The 21946-nt window shown below is 42.3% G+C and overlaps 1 protein-coding gene across 1 annotated transcript in view; it reads right to left on the reverse strand.

Moving 5' to 3' along the window:
- Positions 1-21946, reverse strand: part of CSMD1 (CUB and Sushi multiple domains 1) — a 2494699-nt gene that overhangs the window by 270336 nt on the left and 2202417 nt on the right. The window contains exon 51 of the mRNA XM_040430026.1: positions 13131-13325. Coding sequence (XP_040285960.1) covers positions 13131-13325 — 195 coding nt within the window. The remainder of the gene's footprint in view (positions 1-13130; positions 13326-21946) is intronic.

A 21946-nucleotide genomic window follows, 5' to 3' on the forward strand; every position in this document is an offset into this window, starting at 1 on the left:
AGCAGTCATCAATTCTCCAGCCAATTTTACTTACTTTTATATTTTTATATATATACTCACACTTACAGTTCACAGTGACCTAAGAAGGACTTTAAGCGGCATTCACTATTTATAGACTGGAGGACCTATTTGCATTATATTCAAACAAAGGCTAATAATAATATAAATGTTTGTTATATGTTTATACTTTTTTTTAAATACTGTATATGTGTCTTACATTGCTATTGCACACCAATATTTTTAGTAACATGTAATCTAAAGATAAGTTATATATATAAAAGTTCTGTAGTGACTTCTGTAGTTCAATTGATCATAATTCCTGCTATGGTAATTATAAGTAGTTGAATTTATCCTATGCAAGGAATATGAATAGTTGTATCATTGCTGGAGATCCCCATTGAAACCCCCATTATCACAAGAACAGTGGTCCTCAGTCACCCATTTCTCCACACTGCACAAGTGCATTGAGGAGGGGTTTGAATGAAGCTGCAGTTGGGCATGCTGATTCATTTAATGGTAGAAATTTATCAAACCCTCCACTCCAGAATTCTGGTTTCAGAATGTCAAAGAATAGGGATTTAATTTTTTTTTAGCTTATTTGCCTAAAATGTTGTGTCAGTTTGTATTTTTTATTATACTCACTCCAGTTTTAAAAATTGTGGATGAGAAGTGGGCATGATTATTCTGTCAAGCTGATTTAAGGGTACTTTCACACTTGCAGCAGAGGATTCCAACAGGAAGTTCCTTTGCCGGCAATTTTTGGCTGGAGAGAAAACTGCAGCATTCTGTGGTATTTTCTCCAGCCAAAAATGTAAGAAGGACTGAACTGATGCATCCTGATGCATACTGAAGGGAATGCTCTCTATTCAGAATGCATTAGGATAAAACTGATCCGTTTTTTTCCAGTATTGAGCCCCTAGGACGGAACTCAATACCGGAAAACAAAAACGCTAGTGTGAAAGTACCCTTAGCCACATTTAATAACTGCTACTTTTTAAAAGTTTCAAAAATTGTTACAGTCTTACTCCAGTGAAGGGGTGGTGTAAAAACTGGAAAAGTGCATATTTAATTTACATGTCGGTGGGAAAAAAAGCACTAGGGAGGAAGAAAGAGGGTTTTCACATGAGCCTGAGAGAGTGTGTGTGTGTGTGTGGGGGGGGGGGGGGGGTAGGACAGTTGCCCTGATTTGCTGCCAGGCTGACAGACAACCTGGATAAGTAAATCAGTGCTGCAGCTGGCAGGGAGGTGTCCGAGCAGAACAAGCAGAATGCTATTCTATAGAGGGATGTCAATGAGGGAGGTTGGGTGTTACAGTGTCTGCCAGCAAAACGATCTTAGGGAGTCAGGGAGAGTAAAAAAAGAAATCAGGGACATTCAGAAATCAATCAAGTTTATTGCCAAGGAGAGTGAAAGACTAGGATTCCAAAGAAGAATTGTGTGTTGTGTACAATAGAGAGAAGCAGGGCAGCTTACAGACAGGGTAAGAGAAGACAAGACCTGTGGCTCACTGTGCCTGCTATCAGAAGTTCTGGTACCCCTCAAAAGCAGCTACCTCCAAGCATATACTTTGACCCCCCGCCCCCTTCTTTCACAGATTTTTTTTTTTGTGGGGTTAAGTATAATTAATTTTTATATATATATATATATATATATATATATATATATATATGATTACTGCACTAACACCCATGGTATGGCAGCAATCTACCAAGTTGAGGTGAAATTTAGCATCAAGCCTCAATCGTCCATTTACGTATATTCAATTTCCACATGGGTGCAATTTCAATCGCCCATTTACGTATATTCAATTTCCACATGGTCGCAATTTAATTTGTTTTGGGGGGTGGTTCAATTTAATTAAACTACATATATACATGATTACTACAGGCATACATAAGGTGTTACAGCAATCTACCTGCGTGTATTAACAAGAAATTAAGTGTCAAGCCCTTAATATTTACATATATTCAGAATCTACATGGTCAGAATTAAAAATTCTTTTTTGGGTGAGTTCAATTTAATTAAGCTGCATAACATGATTACTGCAGCTATACCCATGGTGTAGCAGCAATCTACCAGTGTGTATTAAGGGGGAGTTTAGCATCAAGCCTCCATCGTCTGTTTATATACAGTGATGGCCAGTTCGCAGTGTTCGCCAGCGAACACATGCGGGCTGCCATTTTAACTCACAAGTCCGGCAAGGCACAGGTAAGACCTTACCTGTACCTGCGCCGCGAGCCGGTCGGAAACAAATGCGGTCACCGGGAGCAGGCAGTTCTGAGAACAGCCGCCGGGGGCCTTCATTGGGCTGTTCTCGGAACTGCCTGCTCCTGGTGACCGCAGGCACAGGTAAGGGCTTACCTGTGCCTCGCCGGACTTGTGAGTTAAGATGGCAGCCCGCATGTGTTCACTGGCGCACACGGCGAACTGGCCATCACTGTTTATATATATATTCAGTTTCCACACTATAGGAATACAACATTTTTTTGGGGGGATTGTTAACTTTAATTAAACCACCATATATCCGATGTAGGATAGACTGTATTTTCTTGACATACTATCTGTTAGCTCAGTAGTCTCAAATAAACTTTGGGAATTGAGTTAGCACAACCTGTATATAGGTGCAGATCACTATGGCGAAATACATATACAAACGGAGAATACAAATGTGATCGCACTCTATATCCAGCATTCTGCCCTGCCAAAATGCTGGATGAGACATTGGTGTACATTTTGGCCAAAGCGTAATAAGCCACTCACCGCGTCAAGGTTGCCTCCATTTGAGTGGTCCCACTCAAATGGAGGCAACCTTGACGCGGTGAGTGGCTTATTACGCTTTGGCCAAAATGTACACCAATGTCTCATCCAGCATGGAGGCAGGGCAGAATGCTGGATATAGAGTGCGATCACATTTGTATTCTCAGTCTCAAATAAACGTTATATCGTGAACTGAGTGTACCATGTGAGATAAAATAATACGTAGCTTTTATTAATCTCTTTTAAAATGAGTGAGACAGTGTTACTAAAATTCTTGCACACGCACTTTTGTGCGTATGGCTCTTTGCTGAAAGAAGGGGTGTCAGGTCTATTGCCCTAGTGGGGGCTAGGCGATTTTATGATGGGAGTAGCTTCTTGGCGAGATCAACAGATATTACTCCTGTACAGCTTAGCCTAAATGTCTCTGACCCTAACTCTAGTCTTGAGTGGGGAGATTGGCTAACTGGCTGTAGTCGGAGCACTCGCCCTGAAAAGAGCGACCCCCAGCCGCTGGAACCTTGGGCCTGATCTGTATATCCCTTCCTCTAATAGCTGACTGCAAGTTCTAAACGACGCGTTTCCCCATATGGTTCATCAGGGAGCGATCAGTACAGTGGCATAGCTTCTTCATATAAAATGGCAATGGCAGCTTGCTAAAGGATTCTGTCTCCTTTTGTAGTTCTAGCCCTGCCCCTCAGGCAGCGCTCAGACAATCCCTGCGAGGCAGAGGAGGGCCAATGGGCAGTTCTAAACCGTCCTGACCCGCCCCTCTCCGCCTATTGGTAGTGATGCTTAAACAGGGGCAGACTTGTTTCCATGGGGATCTTACTACGCGTCCCCGGCAGAATCACTTGCAGCTCACTTCCTGTTTTTATCAGCGCTGTCAAAGCAGTGACAGCGCTGGTGACGATCGGACTCATCCAGTGGCTCTAAACAGTTGATCTTAGTATACTTAACGAGCTGTGTTTTAGTGTGATTATCCTGTGTATATAGGTCAACTGATCATTCTCCTTACCACCCACTTCCCATTTACATCAGCGCTGTCAGAGGACTGTCAGTGTCGATCATAATCAAGCTCATCTAGCGATTCAAGGTAGTCAACCTATATGTTGTAGTCTCACAATCCATGTTTAAGTGGGATTAGTATATGCAAACGCCCCACAAATATTATCCATCCATGCGATCATATTGAAAGGTTATTGCTGGCTTAGTCTAGTCAGATGTACCCTTTTGTATAGCAATTCTGCAAATCAGTATGAGGGATCCAGTCTGAGGGATCTGATAATTACCAACATATATAATTAAAAAAATCAGTATGAGGGATCCAGTCTGAGGGATCTGATAATTACCAACATATACAGTATAATGACAGCTTATTGATGCTGTTGATGTCACATATGTGTATGTGCCAGCCTATGAACGGTATTATTATGTGGCTGACATTATCCTTACACAGTGGAGGCAGGAATTGATATATTCTGGGATAATATAGCCCATGAACCAGTTTGTGGGGATTTGTCTATAGATGACACTCCAGACAGGACTGAGTCCCTCCCATACATAGTGGTCAGGCTACAAGGTCATCATTGAAGGAATGGCTTGAAGGAGAGATATTCATTCAAGCCATTCGGCGTGACCGTTTTTAGCTTGAAAATCCATTTGGATTCTGCCTTCAAGATTTTAGTATCCCAATCCCCCCCTCTTCTAGGTTGGGGGATATGTTGGATGTCCACAAATTTAAGGCATGATGCATCCTCTCTTTGTACATGATTTATGTGCCTCGCCACCGACGTATCTTTTTCTTTCGCAATGTCATTATAATGATCCCTCATACGGCGTCTAAACTCCCATTTGGTCTTGCCCACATAGTCTAGAGGGCATGTGCACTGTGCCAAGTAAACTACTCCTACTGTCACACAATTTATGAAATCCCGGATGTCATACTCGATTCCCGTGTGTGAGCTCCTAAATTTTTTGATGGAATTAACTTGGCTACAGGCTATTATTTGGTTAGTGTCTGTCCGATTTCTGCATGTGCATTATCATACGTCCCGATGACTCTGATCTGTCTATTTGATGACTGTTCTATCTCTGCTGTTATCTTGGGGACCAGAAGCGACTGTCTTTTTTTCTCTGCATGCTGATTCAAACGCAGACCTGAGGATGCCATCAGGGTATCCCCTGTCCATGAACCTTGTTCTTAAATCATTGGCTTTCAGTTTGAATTTCTTCTTGCTAGAACAATTGCGACGTAGGCTAAGGTATTGACCCTTTGGTATACCTTTACATAGGGAGTAGGGATGTGCACTCTCCCAACGGAGTAGGCTATTCGTCGCGGTTGTTTTTCGGAAAACTGATGTCCTAATGTTATTATCTGGGTCCCTCTCGATCAAAACCTCGAGAAACGGAAGTGACGTTCGGTCCGACACGGAGGTGAATCTCAGTCCTAAATCATTTATGTTAATAATTTTCACAAACGCCATGAATGACCGCACTGTGCCTCTCCAGAGTACGAACACGTCGTCTATGAATCTATACAATAGAGCTATACTTTCATGCCACTGATTTAATGACTCAGACCATATGATATTGGCCTCCCACCAGCCCAGGAGTAAATTTGCGTAAGATGGCGGACAGGGACTTCCCATCACGGTACCCCTGAGCTGGTGGTAGTAGTGGTCATTGAAAGTAAAATAGTTCCTGGTTAAACAGAATTATAGGAGATCCAGTATAAAGGTGTTGTGTGGTGACAGTGATGGCCAGTTCGCAGGGGGCCTTCATCGGGCTGTTCTCGGAACTGCCTGCTCCTGGTGACCGCATTTGTTTCATACCGGCTCGCGGCGCAGGCACAGGTAAGGGCTTACCTGTGCCTCGCCGGACTTGTGAGTTAAGATGGCAGCCCGCATGTGTTCACGGGCGAACAGGCCGAACTGGCCATCACTGTTTATATATATTCAGTTTCCACACTATAGGAATAAAACATTTTTTGGGGGGGGATTGTTAACTTTAATTAAACCACCATATATGTTTAATTACTACAAGACACACGGTATAGCAGCAATCTACTTATGTGTTTTAAAAAGTTGGTTTCCATATATATTCAGTATCCACATACTCACAATTTATTTTATTTTTTGTTAGGGTCAATTGAATTGAGCTGCTTATATAAATGATTATGGCAGCAATACCCATGGTGTGAATTAAGGTGAAATTTAGCATCAAGTCTCAATTGTCTATCAATGTATATTCAGTTTCCACATGGTTGGAATTTACTTTTTTTAGGGTGATTGTTGCATTTAATTAAATATATATATATATATATATATATTTACTACAAGACACAGGGTAGAGTAGCAATCTACTTGTCAGTGATAACGAGAAATTGAGTGTCAGGCCTCAATTGTCTGTTTCTGTGAATTCAATTTAATTAAACCAGGATATAGGTGATCAACACCAATACACAGGCCAGCGCACAAAATTATCTGTGAGAGATTACAAATTTAGGCCTAAATCAATTTCTTTATATTCACACATTTTTATTAAATTATTTTTGGACAGGTCATTGATTCTTTTCACACTAGCAGCATATATATATATATATATACAGGTCCTTCTCAAAAAATTAGCATATTGTGATAAAGTTCATTATTTTCTGTAATGTACTGATAAACATTAGACTTTCATATATTTTAGATTCATTACACACAACTGAAGTAGTTCAAGCATTTTCTTGTTTTAATATTGATGATTTTGGCATACAGCTCATGAAAACCCAAAATTCCTATCTCAAAAAATTAGCATATCATGAAAAGGTTCTCTAAACGAGCTATTAACCTAATCATCTGAATCAACTAATTAACTCTAAACACCTGCAAAAGATTCCTGCGGCTTTTAAAAACTCCCAGCCTGGTTCATTACTCAAAACCGCAATCATGGGTAAGACTGCCGACCTGAGTGGGCACCTCAGTGGGAAGTCTGTGGGAAGGAAAAAGTGTGGCAGAAAACGCTGCACAACGAGAAGAGGTGACCGGACCCTGAGGAAGATTGTGGAGAAGGACCGATTCCAGACCTTGGGGGACCTGCGGAAGCAGTGGACTGAGTCTGGAGTAGAAACATCCAGAGCCACCGTGTACAGGCGTGTGCAGGAAATGGGCTAGAGGTGCCGCATTCCCCAGGTCAAGCCACTTTTGAACCAGAAACAGCGGCAGAAGCGCCTGACCTGGGCTACAGAGAAGCAGCACTGGACTGTTGCTCAGTGGTCCAAAGTAGTTTTTTCGGATGAAAGCAAATTTTGCATGTCATTCGGAAATCAAGGTGCCAGAGTCTGGAGGAAGACTGGGGAGAGGGAAATGCCAAAATGCCTGAAGTCCAGTGTCAAGTACCCACAGTCAGTGATGGTCCACTGTGTTTTATCAAGGGCAGGGTCAATGCAGCTAGCTATCAGGAGATTTTGGAGCACTTCATGCTTCCATCTGCTGAAAAGCTTTATGGAGATGAAGATTTCCTTTTTCAGCACGACCTGGCACCTGCTCACAGTGCCAAAACCACTGGTAAATGGTTTACTGACCATGGTGTTACTGTGCTCAATTGGCCTGCCAACTCTCCTGACCTGAACCCCATAGAGAATCTGTGGGATATTGGGAAGAGAAAGTTGAGAGACGCAAGACCCAACACTCTGGATGAGCTTAAGGCCGCTATCGAAGCATCCTGGGCCTCCATAACACCTCAGCAGTGCCACAGGCTGAATGCCTCCATGCCACGCCGCATTGAAGCAGTCATTTCTGCAAAAGGATTCCCGACCAAGTATTGAGTGCATAACTGAACTTAATTATTTGAAGGTTGACTTTTTTTGTATTAAAAACACTTTTCTTTTATTGGTCGGATGAAATATGCGAATTTTTTGAGATAGGAATTTTGGGTTTTCATGAGCTGTATGCCAAAATCATCAATATTAAAACAAGAAAAGGCTTGAACTACTTCAGTTGTGTGTAATGAATCTAAAATATATGAAAGTCTATTGTTTATCAGTACATTACAGAAAATAATGAACTTTATCACAATATGCTAATTTTTTGAGAAGGACCTGTATATGTGATTACTACATCAATAGACAGGTTAGCAAACAAAAGTATCAGGGAGTGATAACCAAATCCATTCCCTATATTCACACATGTTTAACGCCTACAAAAAAAAGCCATCATATACCCCTAAAATAATCTAATTCTGTCTTTATTATTACACATAATTAAAATGAACATGATACACAAAGATAAGTAGCAGAAAAAGCGCCATCACTGGCACCCACAATACCATATGGGAAAAATATCAAAGGTACAAATTATAATACTGAATGGGCAAGGTGCATATTTTATTGCCAGTAGGTAAAAGGACTACCAAGCAAATGGAGATCCATAAAAAAACATAAAATAAACCATACAGTATCTAGTCTGTAAATATCAAATATGACCTAGGCTTACCCATTGGTATGTGTAACCAGAGATGACACCACCCCAATGCGCGTTTCAGAAGAGGTAGAGGAGGAGGCTGCAGACCCCAGGCATAGCCATGTTGGTGATAGTATTAGTGGCCCCCGTAGCTGCACTATTGGCACTGGGACAGTGACAGTGTCAATCAGGGAAGAGCAGGGGGGGGGGGGGTCAAAGAACCTACCATCATATCCCACAGCCTGATAGAAGTGAAAGGGAGGATGAGGTCTCTGATGATAATTGTGTGCTGAACATGACCTGGGAGCCAGATAAAGGTGTTGAAGAGGAGGCAACATCAGATGAGGATGATGGTGGCAGAACTAAAAAGCAGAGGCCATGTACCTCCCAAAGAACAGCCAAGGCCACATCTGCTTCGGGATCTGGTGATGCCACTGAAGCTATGGCTGGGTTAGGCACAAAACATGCCTGAGATAAGCCCAGATTGTCTGCCTCCATGTCTTCTATGTGATTTTCTCCCATCTGGAATTTTTTCCCCCCATGCTGCTAGAAGGCAGAAGCATTGCTTTGTGCAAGCTGTGCAAGAGCAAAATAAGAAAAATAAGTTCCCTCCCTCTCCCTCTCCCCTTGAGCCTGCCAGGCCTCATCCATGAGCAGTATGGCATCTTTCAAATCATCATCATCCCTTTTTGCTTCTCCTGCTCAGACTCTTCCTCCTCCTTGGCTTCATCGTCAGCCATTGATAACGGAATGTGTGACATCGATAACGAAATGTGTGACCAGGAAACTACTGTACCCTCCCAGAAATCCTATGGTGTGCAAGCTTAATTCACACCTGCCAAGTTGCTGGTGGTGCGGTTGCTGCCGTACCATTTAGTCGAGTCTGCTGCATTTAGAGAGCTAATGGTGTGTGCTCAGCCTCACTGGAAGATTCCTAGCCAGCATTATTTCTCCCAAAAAGCCATCCCTGCCTTGTACTCTTTTGTGGAAGACAAGTGGTCCACTCCCTGCGATTCTCAATATGTGGCAAAGTTCACACCTTGGTGGACACCAGGAACAGCTCTCCAGGGACAGTACATGGCCAATTGAGGCAGCACCCCGACAACGATCCCAGGTCCTTTTGACCCCCACTATTGTGTTAGCCAGTCTCCCACACCAGGCACTTATCCACCTCCTCATTTATGAACATGTTCACGTCCCAAACAGCAGCTAGGTACAGGGTCACTCACACTACTCCTCCTTCCTATCACGTGTCAGGTTAAGAGTTGCCACGCTGTGTCAGAGCTGATAAGCCTGGGATAGAGTAGCTACAGTGGCGAGCAGTTGCACAAATACATCAAACAGCAAACATCCCGCTGGCTGTCAATTTGCTGACTCCAAATGGGCAACATGGTCAGTGACAATGGGCGTAACTTCCCGGATGCCCTGAACCTGGGCAAAATAACACATACTGAATGCATGGCACATGTCATCAATCTAGTAGTGCAGCACTTTCTAAATTAAATATACTGGCTTGCGCAAGGTGCTTCCAAAGTCAAGGAGATTATCCAGGCACTTCAGCCACTCTTATGTTAAAACCCTGCCACTACACGACTTAATCCGTGATGTGCCAGCTCGTTGGAGTAAAACATTTCACATGCTTGAGCGTCTGTACGAGCAGCGGAAAGCCGTGAATTATTTTGTCATGCACCAGACAACCTGGGCAGCAGGGAGAATGTGTTGCTTTGAGGTCAGACAGTCGCAACTCATCCGAGACACCTGTCGGGTGCTGAAGCCATTCGAAGAGGCCACAAAGTTTGTTGGTTTGTTTTTTGAGATAATTGCGACATGAACAACGTCACTTCTCTCATATTTATCTTAGAACAGACATTGACGCTATAAAGCAGGGGACCAATGTGAAAAAAAGAGCAGCTTACATATCTTGCTGTACACCCTATAGCTGTTGGGGACACAGAAAGGGAATCTGCCATGGAGGAGGAGGATGACAAAGATGAAGAAGATGTGACCTGCCCACCATTATCTTCCGTAAGGCATCTGCAGCCTCTATCATGCTGATGCATTTCTGCCAACATAGAAACATAGAATGTGTCGGCAGATAAGAACCATTTGGCCCATCTAGTCTGCCTAATATACTGACTACTATGAATAGCCCCTGGCCCTATCTTATATGAAGGATGGCCTTATGCCTATCCCATGCATGCTTAAACTCCTTCACTGTATTTGCAGCTACCACTTCTGCAGGAAGGCTATTCCATGCATCCACTACTCTCTCAGTAAAGTAATACTTCCTGATATTACCTTTAAACCTTTGCCCCTCTAATTTAAAACGATGTCCTCTTGTAGCAGTTTTTCTTCTTTTAAATATTCTCTCCTCTTTTACCTTGTTGATTCCCTTTATGTATTTAAAAGTTTCTATCATATCGCCTCTGTCTCGTCTTTCTTCCAAGCTATACATGTTAAGGTCCTTTAATCTTTCCTGGTAAGTTTTATCCTGCAATCCATGTACTAGTTTAGTAGCACTTCTCTGAACTCTCTCCAAAGTATCAATATCCTTCTGGAGATATGGTCTCCAGTACTGCGCACAATACTCCAAATGAGGTCTCACTAGTGCTCTGTAGAGCAGCATGAGCACCTCCCTCTTTCTACTGGTAATTCCTCTCCCTATACACCCAAGCAATCTGCTAGCATTTCCTGCTGCTCTATGACATTGTCTGCCTACCTTTAAGTCTTCTGAAATAATGACCCCTAAATCCCTTTCCTCAGATATATGTACCATAAGGCTGCTGCTGCAGCCGCTGCTGCCTCAGCGGCAGCTACTCCTCGATGTTAATCACCTACTGCCACCACCATTAACGCAAAGCATCTACTACCACTAACACTACTACTACTACTACTATTACTATTGCCACTACTACCCATAGACACCACTCCAATATAAACATACACCACTAGATAATAGAAAATGTAATACTCTTTATTTGTACCATAAATAACAATTCATAATAACATTGATGCTGTTAAATGGGATCCTACGCAGCAGCAACTACTGAGTTAAAACATCCAAACAGCGGTACATACAAGTAAAATATTATAGCAAATCCACCAATTGAACCAAGAATATTATTATTATTTATTATTAAAGCGCCATTCATTCCATAGCGCTGTACATATGATAAGGGGTATACATACATAATACAGTCAATTGCACTAAGCATAAACAAGACGAGTTACAAACTGGTACAGAAGGAGAGAGGGCCCTGCCCGTGAGGGCTTAAAATCTACATGGTATGGGAGAAGGACGTAGCAGGTGAGGGTGAAGTTGATCATGGTGGTATAGAGGCAGCAGGGTCATTGGTTGCAGGCTTGTCTAAAGAGGTGGGTTTTCAGGTTTCTATTGAACGATTCCACTGTAGGTGAGAGTCTGATATGTTGGGGTAGCGAGTTCCAGAGTGTGGGGGATGCACATGAGAAATCTTGTAGGCGATTGTGGGAAGAGGTGATAAGAGGAGAGGAGAGAAGGAGGTCTTGTGAGGATAGGCGATTGCGTGTGGGGATGTATCGGGAAAGCAGCTCAGAAATGTAGGGAGGGGACAGGTTGTGGACGGCCTTGTATGTATTTGTTAGTACTTCGAACTGAATTCGCTGGGCAATGGGGAGCCAGTAAAGGGATTGGCAGAGGGGAGAGGCAGAGGAGTAACCGGGTGAGAGGTGTATTAGTCAGGCAACAGAGTTGAGGATAGATTGGAGGGGTGCAAGAGTGCTAGATGGAAGGCCATAGTGGAAGAAGCCGCCAAGCGAAACGCGCGTCGGGGAGTCATTGCAGTCTGAACCATCCTGCGGTTTGTACCTTACATTGTTTTGATTTATTATCCACTGTGGCACTTTGCTTGTTATGCAGTCCTTGTATTGTCCTGACATTGTTCAAATGGACCCTAGTTTTAATGACATATTTTTGGTTCAATTGGTGGATTTGCTATAAAATTTTACTTGTATGTTCCGCTGTTTGAATGTTTTGACTCAGTAGTTGCTGCTGCGTAGGATCCCTTTTTAACAGCATCAATGTTGTTATGAATTGTTATTTATGGTACAAATAAAAAGTATTACATTTTCTATTATCTAGTGGTGCGTGTTTATATTGGAGTAGTGTGGTACATATTCCACGTACCTTTCTATAACCTTATGTTTATAGGAAAATTTACTACCCATAGACAGCCTTGCAGGTTGCATGCTATACTGCTCTTGCTGCTGCCACTATTGTGGCCGCATGGCACTACATCCGTATAGTACCCTTTCCACATCCACAATGCACTACTGCTGCTCCCAATTAAAAGGGATATTATTTTTTAGGATTGTAGGATTGTTCACAAAAAGCCACTTTTTCTTCTGACAACCAACATTGTGTGTGTCATACGGGGCAGACATTCTCACCCTGTTAAGGTGTAATTTTTGGACACTTGGTTCCCCAAGTCACTTTTTTTTTTTTATGTTTTACCCCATAACACTACATGTGTCTAAACATCATCTGCCTCCAATAAGGGACAATTTTTGGTAACTTTGGAATATGAAAAAATGTATGTGCCGGCTATGTACACTGATACATCATTTACTATTGCTGTCATTGGGTTCCAAATTTTGGGGAGGGAAAAGAAAATTAATAAAAGAAAGAACGGAAAGAGATAAAAAAAAATGTGTCCTAAGAGGCTAGAGGAGGTTATATACCAACTTGCAGGACAATTAGAACAACCTTAGGTGGGCCCAAATCAATTTGGGTCCGAACCGAACTTTAAAAAAAAAAAATTGGCAAACTGGTTTACTCATCAATATTACATACCTCTTTATTTTGGGTTATTTGTAATAAAACTATATAGTGATAAAAAATATTTATTCATAACGGACAATGGTATTTAAAAATAAACTGAGGATCCATACCCATGCAGTATGGTTTGACATCTCCTCCACTCCATGTTTCATTAGCTCTGCATTGTAGAAGTCTCAATCCTTGAAGATAATAACCAGGACTACAACTCAGCAAGACTTGAGACACATATTCATTAAGTGAACCTGAGACCAACCTCCAGATCACGTGCTCAGGGAGTTGAGAATCCAAGCTTGGACAAGTAATAGCTGTAAAAGAGCACAATAATGAACTTTTTTTTTTTTCCCTGAAAATTCTCAGTGTTATAAACACAGAAAATGAATACAAATGTTATGTTTCAATACACAATATTCACCATATATTTTCACATTTCAGTAACTTCCAACATTTAATAAAAATGAATGCCCCAGAGAGTGTTTCAGAAATCTCAACTTACCTTGTCCCTATGGAGATAGTAAGCTGGACATTAATATTAGGTTCTTTGCTAGTTGGTGATTCGCCGAACAAGCGAACATATGGCGATGTCCGCCGGTGCCATATTCTTTTGCATTGTGCCGAACTTTGACCCATCAATATTACACTGGTGTATACCCAGCACACGTAGAGGCACTTATTATTGTATTTTACATTTAGTCGTTAAACTACTGGTTGCCTGCTCTTGACGTGCGCTTATTTACTTATGTGGTAATTTTTATTAAGTAAAAATTTACTTTTATTTTATTAGGTTAATAAATGGTGAAAACTTATGACTAGCCTACTTAAATTATAAATTTAAAACTCTCATCAGTGGGCCTTTGCGGTGCTGTACTGAATCTGTTAGTCTACTGACAGCCGTTTGGCAATGGCAACTGTACCTTTATTCAGCTAGCTATTTGCCTCTCTATATGCTGGAATGGATATTGATGTCCACTATCTGGTAACAGTTGTTTGCAACATTGTCAGCAGGCTGTTCAGTATTGGTGCCTGTTGGCACTGTGTTATGACGTTAGTGGTAGTGCAAGTGCTGCAGTAGCTGCCTGCTGCCTATCTAGTTACTTTGATTCAATCAGTGGTATTCTGATTACAGCGCAGTCCCTTACTGTGCTGCCTTCTGATGGCAGCGCAGTCACTTGTTAAACTACCAACTTGCTATTCGATAGCTAGCACTCTCTGACTCGGTCCACTGTGACCTAAAATCTTAAACGCTGCCCCCCGACATGTTTCGCCATAGATATGGCGTCCTCAGGGACTGTATTGTCCTGGCTCCCACTGAAAACACTTACAATCTGCCTCCTCTACCTTTTCCTCAATTTCCTGTCCACACCAGTAGCTGGGCACAACATCGCTTACACTTCCCCTTCTTCCTATCATATGTGTCAAGTCAAGCCGGGCCATGTTAGAACTGATCACCCTTGGCGACAGTAGCCACACCTGCGAGCAGTCAGTAGCTAAATTACATCAAGCAGCAAACATCCCGCTAGCTATCACCCCCCGACTCTAACTGGGAAAAGTGGTCAGCGGCAATGCCATAACATCCTGGCCACCCTTAACCTGGGCTAAATAGCACATGCTCCCTGCATAGCCTTTTTTAAATACACTGGCTTGCGCAAGGTGCTGACAATGTCCAGGAGACTGTCCCTCTTTTCAGCCACTCTCACGTAGTGAGGCATGCTCTCCTGTACTTGCAGCGTCAGAATGGTCTTCACCGCTTAATCGGCAACATTCCATCTCGCTTTAATTCAACATTCCACATGTTCAAGCCTCTGTATGTGCAACGGAAAGCCGTGAACAATTTGGTCATTCACTAGACTTCCTCAGCAGGGAGCATGTGTTGTTTCCAGGTCAGGCAGTGGCAGCTCATACCATTCATACTGCAGCTGTCCATCAAACCTCAGATGTATTTTTGAAGAGAAGCTTATGCTTATGTAATAGTTGAATGAAGGAGGAGGAAGAAGAACAGCTAATGCATTTTGCTGTCCACCCTGTATGGTAGCTGTTGAGGAGGAGGAAGGGGAGTCGGAGTTGGAGGACCAAGAAAATGATGATGATGACGGTGACACCAGCCATGACACCCAATTGTATCAGTGGGGGGTGGAGGTGGAAAGAACTAGCTTCTCTGGCACACTGGCCAGCATGGCGACCTCTTTGCCCGTTTGCTTACACAGTGACAAGCGGATTGTTAACATTAAGCAGTCTGATGATTGCTCGATAGCCATGCTTTTAAACCCTCGCTGTCAAGGCAAAAAGGGGGAATGTTTTCCTCCCTCTTAAAAGGCAGACAAATTCAGTTACTACCAGGAAACACTGTGTACGCAGCTTGCCTCAGCTTATGGCAAGCAGACGCCTGCCACCAATGTGCCTGAAAGGCAGGCACCTAACCGCTGCCTGCAGAGTCACCCACCTCTTGCTTCCACCAGTAGGAGTAGCAGAAGCCATTTCAGTCTCTTCTACATGATGGAGCTGTTTTTCCATGTGCAACACCAGGCTGAGACTAGTCAGCAGGCCGACAGCTCCGGCCTCAATAACTAGGTTTAGGCTTACCAGTCTCTGGTGCATACCCTGTTCCCTGACCCCATCTATTTCTGGGCAGGCAGACTGGAACAGTAACCAAAACTGGCACATCATGCTCTCTTTCTTCTATTTTGCCCAGCCTCCAGTGTCTTCTCAGAGAGGGTTTTCAGCGGCATGGGGGGGGGGGGGCGGGGGATACGGTGACACCCAAACAAACCAAGTTGTCCTCTGCCAATGTCAAAAACATTACTTTTGTCAAAAAGAACCAAGCCTGGTTTGGGGAGGATTTTCACACTCCTCTGCCTGGGGCCTACTAATAGATCTGGCCTTGTTGAAAGGTGCCCCACCATGCCACTGTTGCTGCCCGCCTGCCTCCATCATGCAACTGCTGCCATTATGCCACTGCTGTGATCTGCCAACCATCATATTCTGTATGGCTGCTGCCTCTATCATACCACCGTCACCATCATGCCACTCCTGCAACCTGCCAACCATTTTGTTCTGTACAGCTACTGCTGCCTCCATCATGCCACTGCCACAATCATGCCACTGCTGGAACCTGCCAGCCATCATGTTCTGTATGGCGGCGGGTGCTGCCTCCTTAATGTCACTACCTTTATCATGCGACTGCTGACGCCTGTCAACCATCATCTTCCATAAGGCTACTGAATATAAATAAATAAGTAGAAAAATCATGCGACACTCACCAAAAATGAGAAGTAGTATTCTTTATTCCACAGATAAAATTGCCATAGGCATTGGGCAAACATTTGTGGCGACGGTCGTTTCGCACCGCAGCGCTTCCTCTGGCCACTAACGTGATGACACCTCTTATGCGCCGGATCATCGGGGCTACTGCCCTGGGTGAACTGGATCTCTATAATCAATGCAAATTTCAAAACGAGCAAAACACAAAATACAAAAAACAAACAAAAGCATAACAATTAAAATGTTTATAATAACACGCGCATATCATTTTTGTCATTCAGGCCTAAAGGGCCCATTGCTCCTGAGCATATAATCCAGCTAGCTTATTTTCTCAATAGTAAACGGTGTCTATCACTTCCTTGTGGTGGATTTTGGCCAATTTCAATACCTGCAAAACTCAATGCCTTGCTATCTCCACTATGTATTGACCTTACATGTTCTATAAGTCTAGAGGGGTCAAGGGCACCAAACCTTTGATAGCTTTCAGAAGAAGCCATACGCTGAGAGATAGGTTGGTGAGGAGCCATTTTACTGAGAGAAAAACGAGCATGTGGTTGAGGAATTGGATCCCAAAAGGGAACCGTAGATGTGGGCATTGCCCGTACTGTAGGTTTAACCCTCAATGGGATGTTTTATCCATTGGAGGGCTACAGCATAAAGTCAATTCTCTAATCACATGGAAAAGTAAATTTGTAGTCTATCTCATATAATGTAACTACGGCTGCTTTTACATAGGAAAAACTATTAGATGCTTGTCAGACAGGTTTCAATTCCTTAGTGACAGGAAAAGGATGCCCTAAACTTATAGAACATGTAAGGCCAATACATAATGGAGATAGCAAGGCATTGAGTTTTCAGGTATTGAAACTGTCCAAAATCCCCCACAAGGAGGTGATAGACACCGTTTACTATTGAGAAAATAAGCTAGCTGGATTATATGGTCAGGAGCAATGGGCCCTTTAGGCCTGAATGACAAAAAATATATGAGCGTGTTTTTATAAATATTGTAATTGTTATGTTTTTGTTTGTTTGTTTTGCTCGTTTTGAAATTTGCATTGATTATAGAGATCCGACTCACCTAGGGCGGTAGTTGTTAACCCCGCCCAGATGATTCGGAGCATAAGAGGTGATGCAAGAGAGCCATCATGTTAGTGGCCAGAGGAAGCGCTGTGGCGCGAAACGGCCGTCACCACAAGTGTTTGCCTGCAGTGCGTTGTCCGCCCAATGCCTATGACAATTTTATCCGTGGAATAAAGAATACTACTTCTTATATTTGGTGAGTGCAACCCGATTTTTCTACTTATTTATATTCAAAGGACTATTCTGGGCAGAGCACCGCTTTCCGGGGAAGTTGGGTCGCAATCCAGTCCCAGCAGATCCAGTGTGTGGGTTTGTGAAGGAGGCTGAGCAGTGCCACCCCATCTGTGCTCTTCATTTTTATATATTCCATAAGGCTACTGCCTCAATCATACTGCTGCCTGCCAAATGCCAAACCATATGGTTGCTGCGCCAGCTGCCACTGCCTCAGCTGCTGCTGCTCCTCGCTGCTAATCCCCAACTGCCACCACTATTAATGCAAAGCATCTGTCACTGCTACCAATACTATTAATATTACTACTACTACCCATAGACAGCTGCTCTACTGCCTTGTATGTCCCATGCTATGCTGCTTCTGCTGTTGCTACTATTGTGGCCGCATGCCACTATATCCATACCCTTATCACATCCACACTCTAATCAACACTTGATACGTCATATGGGTAGGCATTCTGGCCCTTTCAAGGCATAATTGGACACTTATTTCCTTAAGCCACTTTTTTTTTATCCTATAACACAGTGTGTGTAAACATCATCTGCTTCTTTTTAAAGCTTTGGTTTATGAAAAAGCATAACACATGTGCTGGCGTAGTGTGTTTTTAAACATGCTGTATGTTAACGTCGTCATACGTGCATTTACCCATAACTATGTATGTCGGTGTTACTCAGACATCATTTACTATTGCTGTCTTTGCTTTTAAGAATTTGGGCGGGGGGAAGAAATACTTCATAAAAAAATTAATGAAAAGAGATATCAAGTTTCCTAGCAGGCAACAGGGGGCTACATACCAATTTTCAGGGCAATCGCAGTAACTTCGATTCAGCCTGAATTCATTTGGGTCTGAACCAAACTTTTTCAGAAATTCGGCAAGCTTAAACTGAACTGAATCACGAGTGATTTGCTCATCTTTAATATGAAAGACAAATTTCACCAATCTAAATCACTCCTGTTTTTAAATTAAAAGTTTTAACCTAAAGATCATTTTATAGCAAAAATCCAGAATTTTTGTTATTAGCTGTTTTCAAGTGATTTGCAGTGTTTCTAGTTTGTACATTTATCCGTATCATTTTTTTTTCTGATTCCATATATCTCTCTTGGTGCTGCTCCTTCCCCTCTAGCACTTAATTAACAATAAAGCTCCTTCTAACCTTACAATCAAGCTTTACAATACTAGTAACAAGCTAAGAAGAAGGATTCTTTACCGCTATACTGTTACTGCAGAGGCTGTGGTTCTTCCCATTCAAGCAGAACATATTAGGCTTCTCTGCAGAGGATCACCACCAAGAGAACTGCATGTGTGTCCACCAGAACTCAGCTCATCAGGTGGATGTACTTTAGAAGCATTGGAACATATTTCTTAAGAATGGCATTTTAGACACTGGTCTTAACAAAGGCCCACAGCTGGCGGAGGACCCACCAAAGGTATAAAGAGGCATAGGCCTCTCCATAACTTTGGCACATCCAGCGCCAGTTCTAAACAGCTTCCGAGCAATCTTACATTTAGATCATTTTCTAGGCCTAAAACAGGCATAGAAAATGGTAAATGAGATGGGCCTGCCGGACCGTCCTCTTCCCCACCCACGCCATGCCCACAATTTTAGACCTGGTGTGAGCAGGGAGAATTTGCAGATAGCGGTGCAAGTATCTATCTGCCATCTGCACCTGAAATATATCTAATATAGGCATATTTCAGATTACTAATGTACGCTCATTGTTCATTTTTTATGACCTATGCAATAGATATGATCAAATTGTGGGATAACATTTCTGAGGCGTTTTAAGAACAATAGAGAAAAGCAAGGACCATTTGAAATTTATTTAAATCAATTTAATGACCTGGTTATACTTGTAGGGAACATAGTAAGGTAAAGATAAAAAATCAGCTTAACTTGAGGGACTCTGGTACTCAGCAATATGAAATATAAAATCAAAAGCAAGTGGATAAAAGAGCAAAACAAATCCCCCTAAAATCTTCAAGTATTAAAGGCAACTACAAAACATGTTGGCCCAACAAACGAAACAAAAGGTCATTTGGTCAGAAAATGCAGAGCTATTAAATGCATTTTTCTTGTCTGTGTTTACAAAGGAACATACTGCTGGGATACGTTTTATAGCCGCAGCTCATGGCATCATAACAAACAACTCACCTTGGCTGAATAAAGCAAGGTTTAAATCGGATTAGAAAAGATTAGCGTGGACAAAACACCTGCACCTGATGGTTTGCATCTTTATGTTTTCCAAAAATGTAACTCAGTAAAAAAAAAATATATATATTATTAACTCTTTCAAGACTAAGGCCATCAGAGGCTTAAAATTCTACTGAAAATCCTCTTGGAATACAACATTCTAAAGTTGAATATTTTATTGTTTTACTTTTGCCATTATTATTTTTTTTTAGCACAGATGGGGCTTCAACGTGTTATCAAAATAGAACTAGTTACTAGTATTTTTTTCTTTTAATTTTTTTCTTTTATATATGGAAAAGTTTGAAAAAAATAAGGAAAAACTGCAATTTCCTGATTTGGTTTTAATTCAATTACATTAACTTAACAAAAATATGATAACTCCAAATAATCCATTAACAATACTACTGTACATACTGTATGTGTACTTTGAGCAACCTACATCATCATTGCAATACCCAAAATTAAAGGTCTTTGGTTTTTTTCAGTGATCCTCCTGCCTTTAAAGGGAGTATGTCACCAGCAATCTCTGTGTGCAAATGTTTGCATAGACACAAAACTATTTTCACCTGATTAAGACCCCTTTCAGACGAGCGAGTTTTCACCGCGGGTGCAATGCGTGATGCGAACGCATTGCTTATGCACTGAGTCCAGACCCATTCATCTCAATGGCTCTGTGTACATGAGCATTGTTTTTCACGCATCATTTGTACGTTGCGTGAAAATTGCAGCATGTTCTATATTCTGTGTTTTTCACGCAACACTGGCCCCATAGAAGTGAATGGGGCTGCGTGAAAAACGCATCACATCTGCACTTGCTTGCGTTTTTCACTGATGGTTGATGGATGAGTTTTCCTGAACACATCCGGACCTAATCCGTCACGCTCGTGTGCAAGAGGCCTTAGGGCCGGTTCACATGGGATGGTATGGCAGAGAGCCATACTGAAATTCTGTAAAAAACTGATAGGTTACCATGTCCTCTCTTCCCCCCATACATCTCAGTAGCAGGGCAGTGTTGAGGAAAACATACATTCCCGTTCTCGGCTCAGTTGTGGCTTTAGGCCACTGCTCCACGATTCTCCGTGCTGCCTCCAATTGAGATGTATGGGTGACAGAAAGGACACGGCTGATGGTGGGTTGTGGTGGAATTTTGGCATGGCTGTCCACACCAAACCTGCCGTTTGAATGGGCCCTAAAGCCCTCTTTTTTTTTTTTTTTTGATCTGAGGCTCCGTTTCTGATTTATGATATTTTTTCTTAGTATGCAAATTCGGCCTATTAGGGTATCACTATTGCTCTTGTTGCACTCAAGCATCATTTCTTTCTGTGGCCAGCGCCTCCCTTCACTGCTTTGATTGACAAGGCCAGGCAGTGGCAAAGCAGGGAGGGCGGGACTGACCACAGAATGGAGAGGAGCTTGGGTGAAACAAGAGCAATGGTAACATCCTCATTGCACCAAATGCCTAAATTGCATATTAAGAAAAACATATTAAAACTCAGCAACAGAAGAGGAATAGTGTTTTAAGGTTAACCACTTCTTTGTGTCTATGCAAACAGTTTGATAAGGAGGTTACTGGCAACAGATTTAATTTGTATGTGGGGGTCTGTAAAATTGATCAGAAATTTTATTGTTGGTGTAAGAGCATATCCTGAAGGTGTCTACATAGACACTACTATATAGGGATGTGGGATCATATCATAACTAGGGGTTAAGGTCTCTCTAAAGACGTGCTACAAATGAACTGGCTAAAAGCTAAAATATTACATATGGTAAATTAATTTATGCTAGAGAAGACAAAGCTAAGAAGTTCAATTAAATTGTACTTGCATATTCCTAACACTCCTTTACATGTCTGACATTCTTGCAGTGTGACTATAGAAATTGCAGGAGTTGCCTTTTGCACTAGAAAATCAACTGCATAGGCCAAATAAGTTATGTTCAGAGCCTTACGCAACCTTAAAAGGGTTGTCTCATTTCGCCATTACTAAGGCTAGATTAGACAGTTCCAACCATCAGCCTGCCGGGAAACAGCGATGCACGCCGATGCTTGTTGTGTTAGTAGCGCCAATTGTGTTGCATGGGGACTATGGAAACAGCGAACCACAGCAAGCTATAGTGTTTCTGAGTCATAGCTTGCTATGCTATGCTGTTTCCTAGCCGGCTAGTGGTC

Source organism: Bufo bufo, chromosome 4, assembly GCF_905171765.1.
Source record: "Bufo bufo chromosome 4, aBufBuf1.1, whole genome shotgun sequence".
NCBI lineage: Eukaryota > Metazoa > Chordata > Amphibia > Anura > Bufonidae > Bufo > Bufo bufo.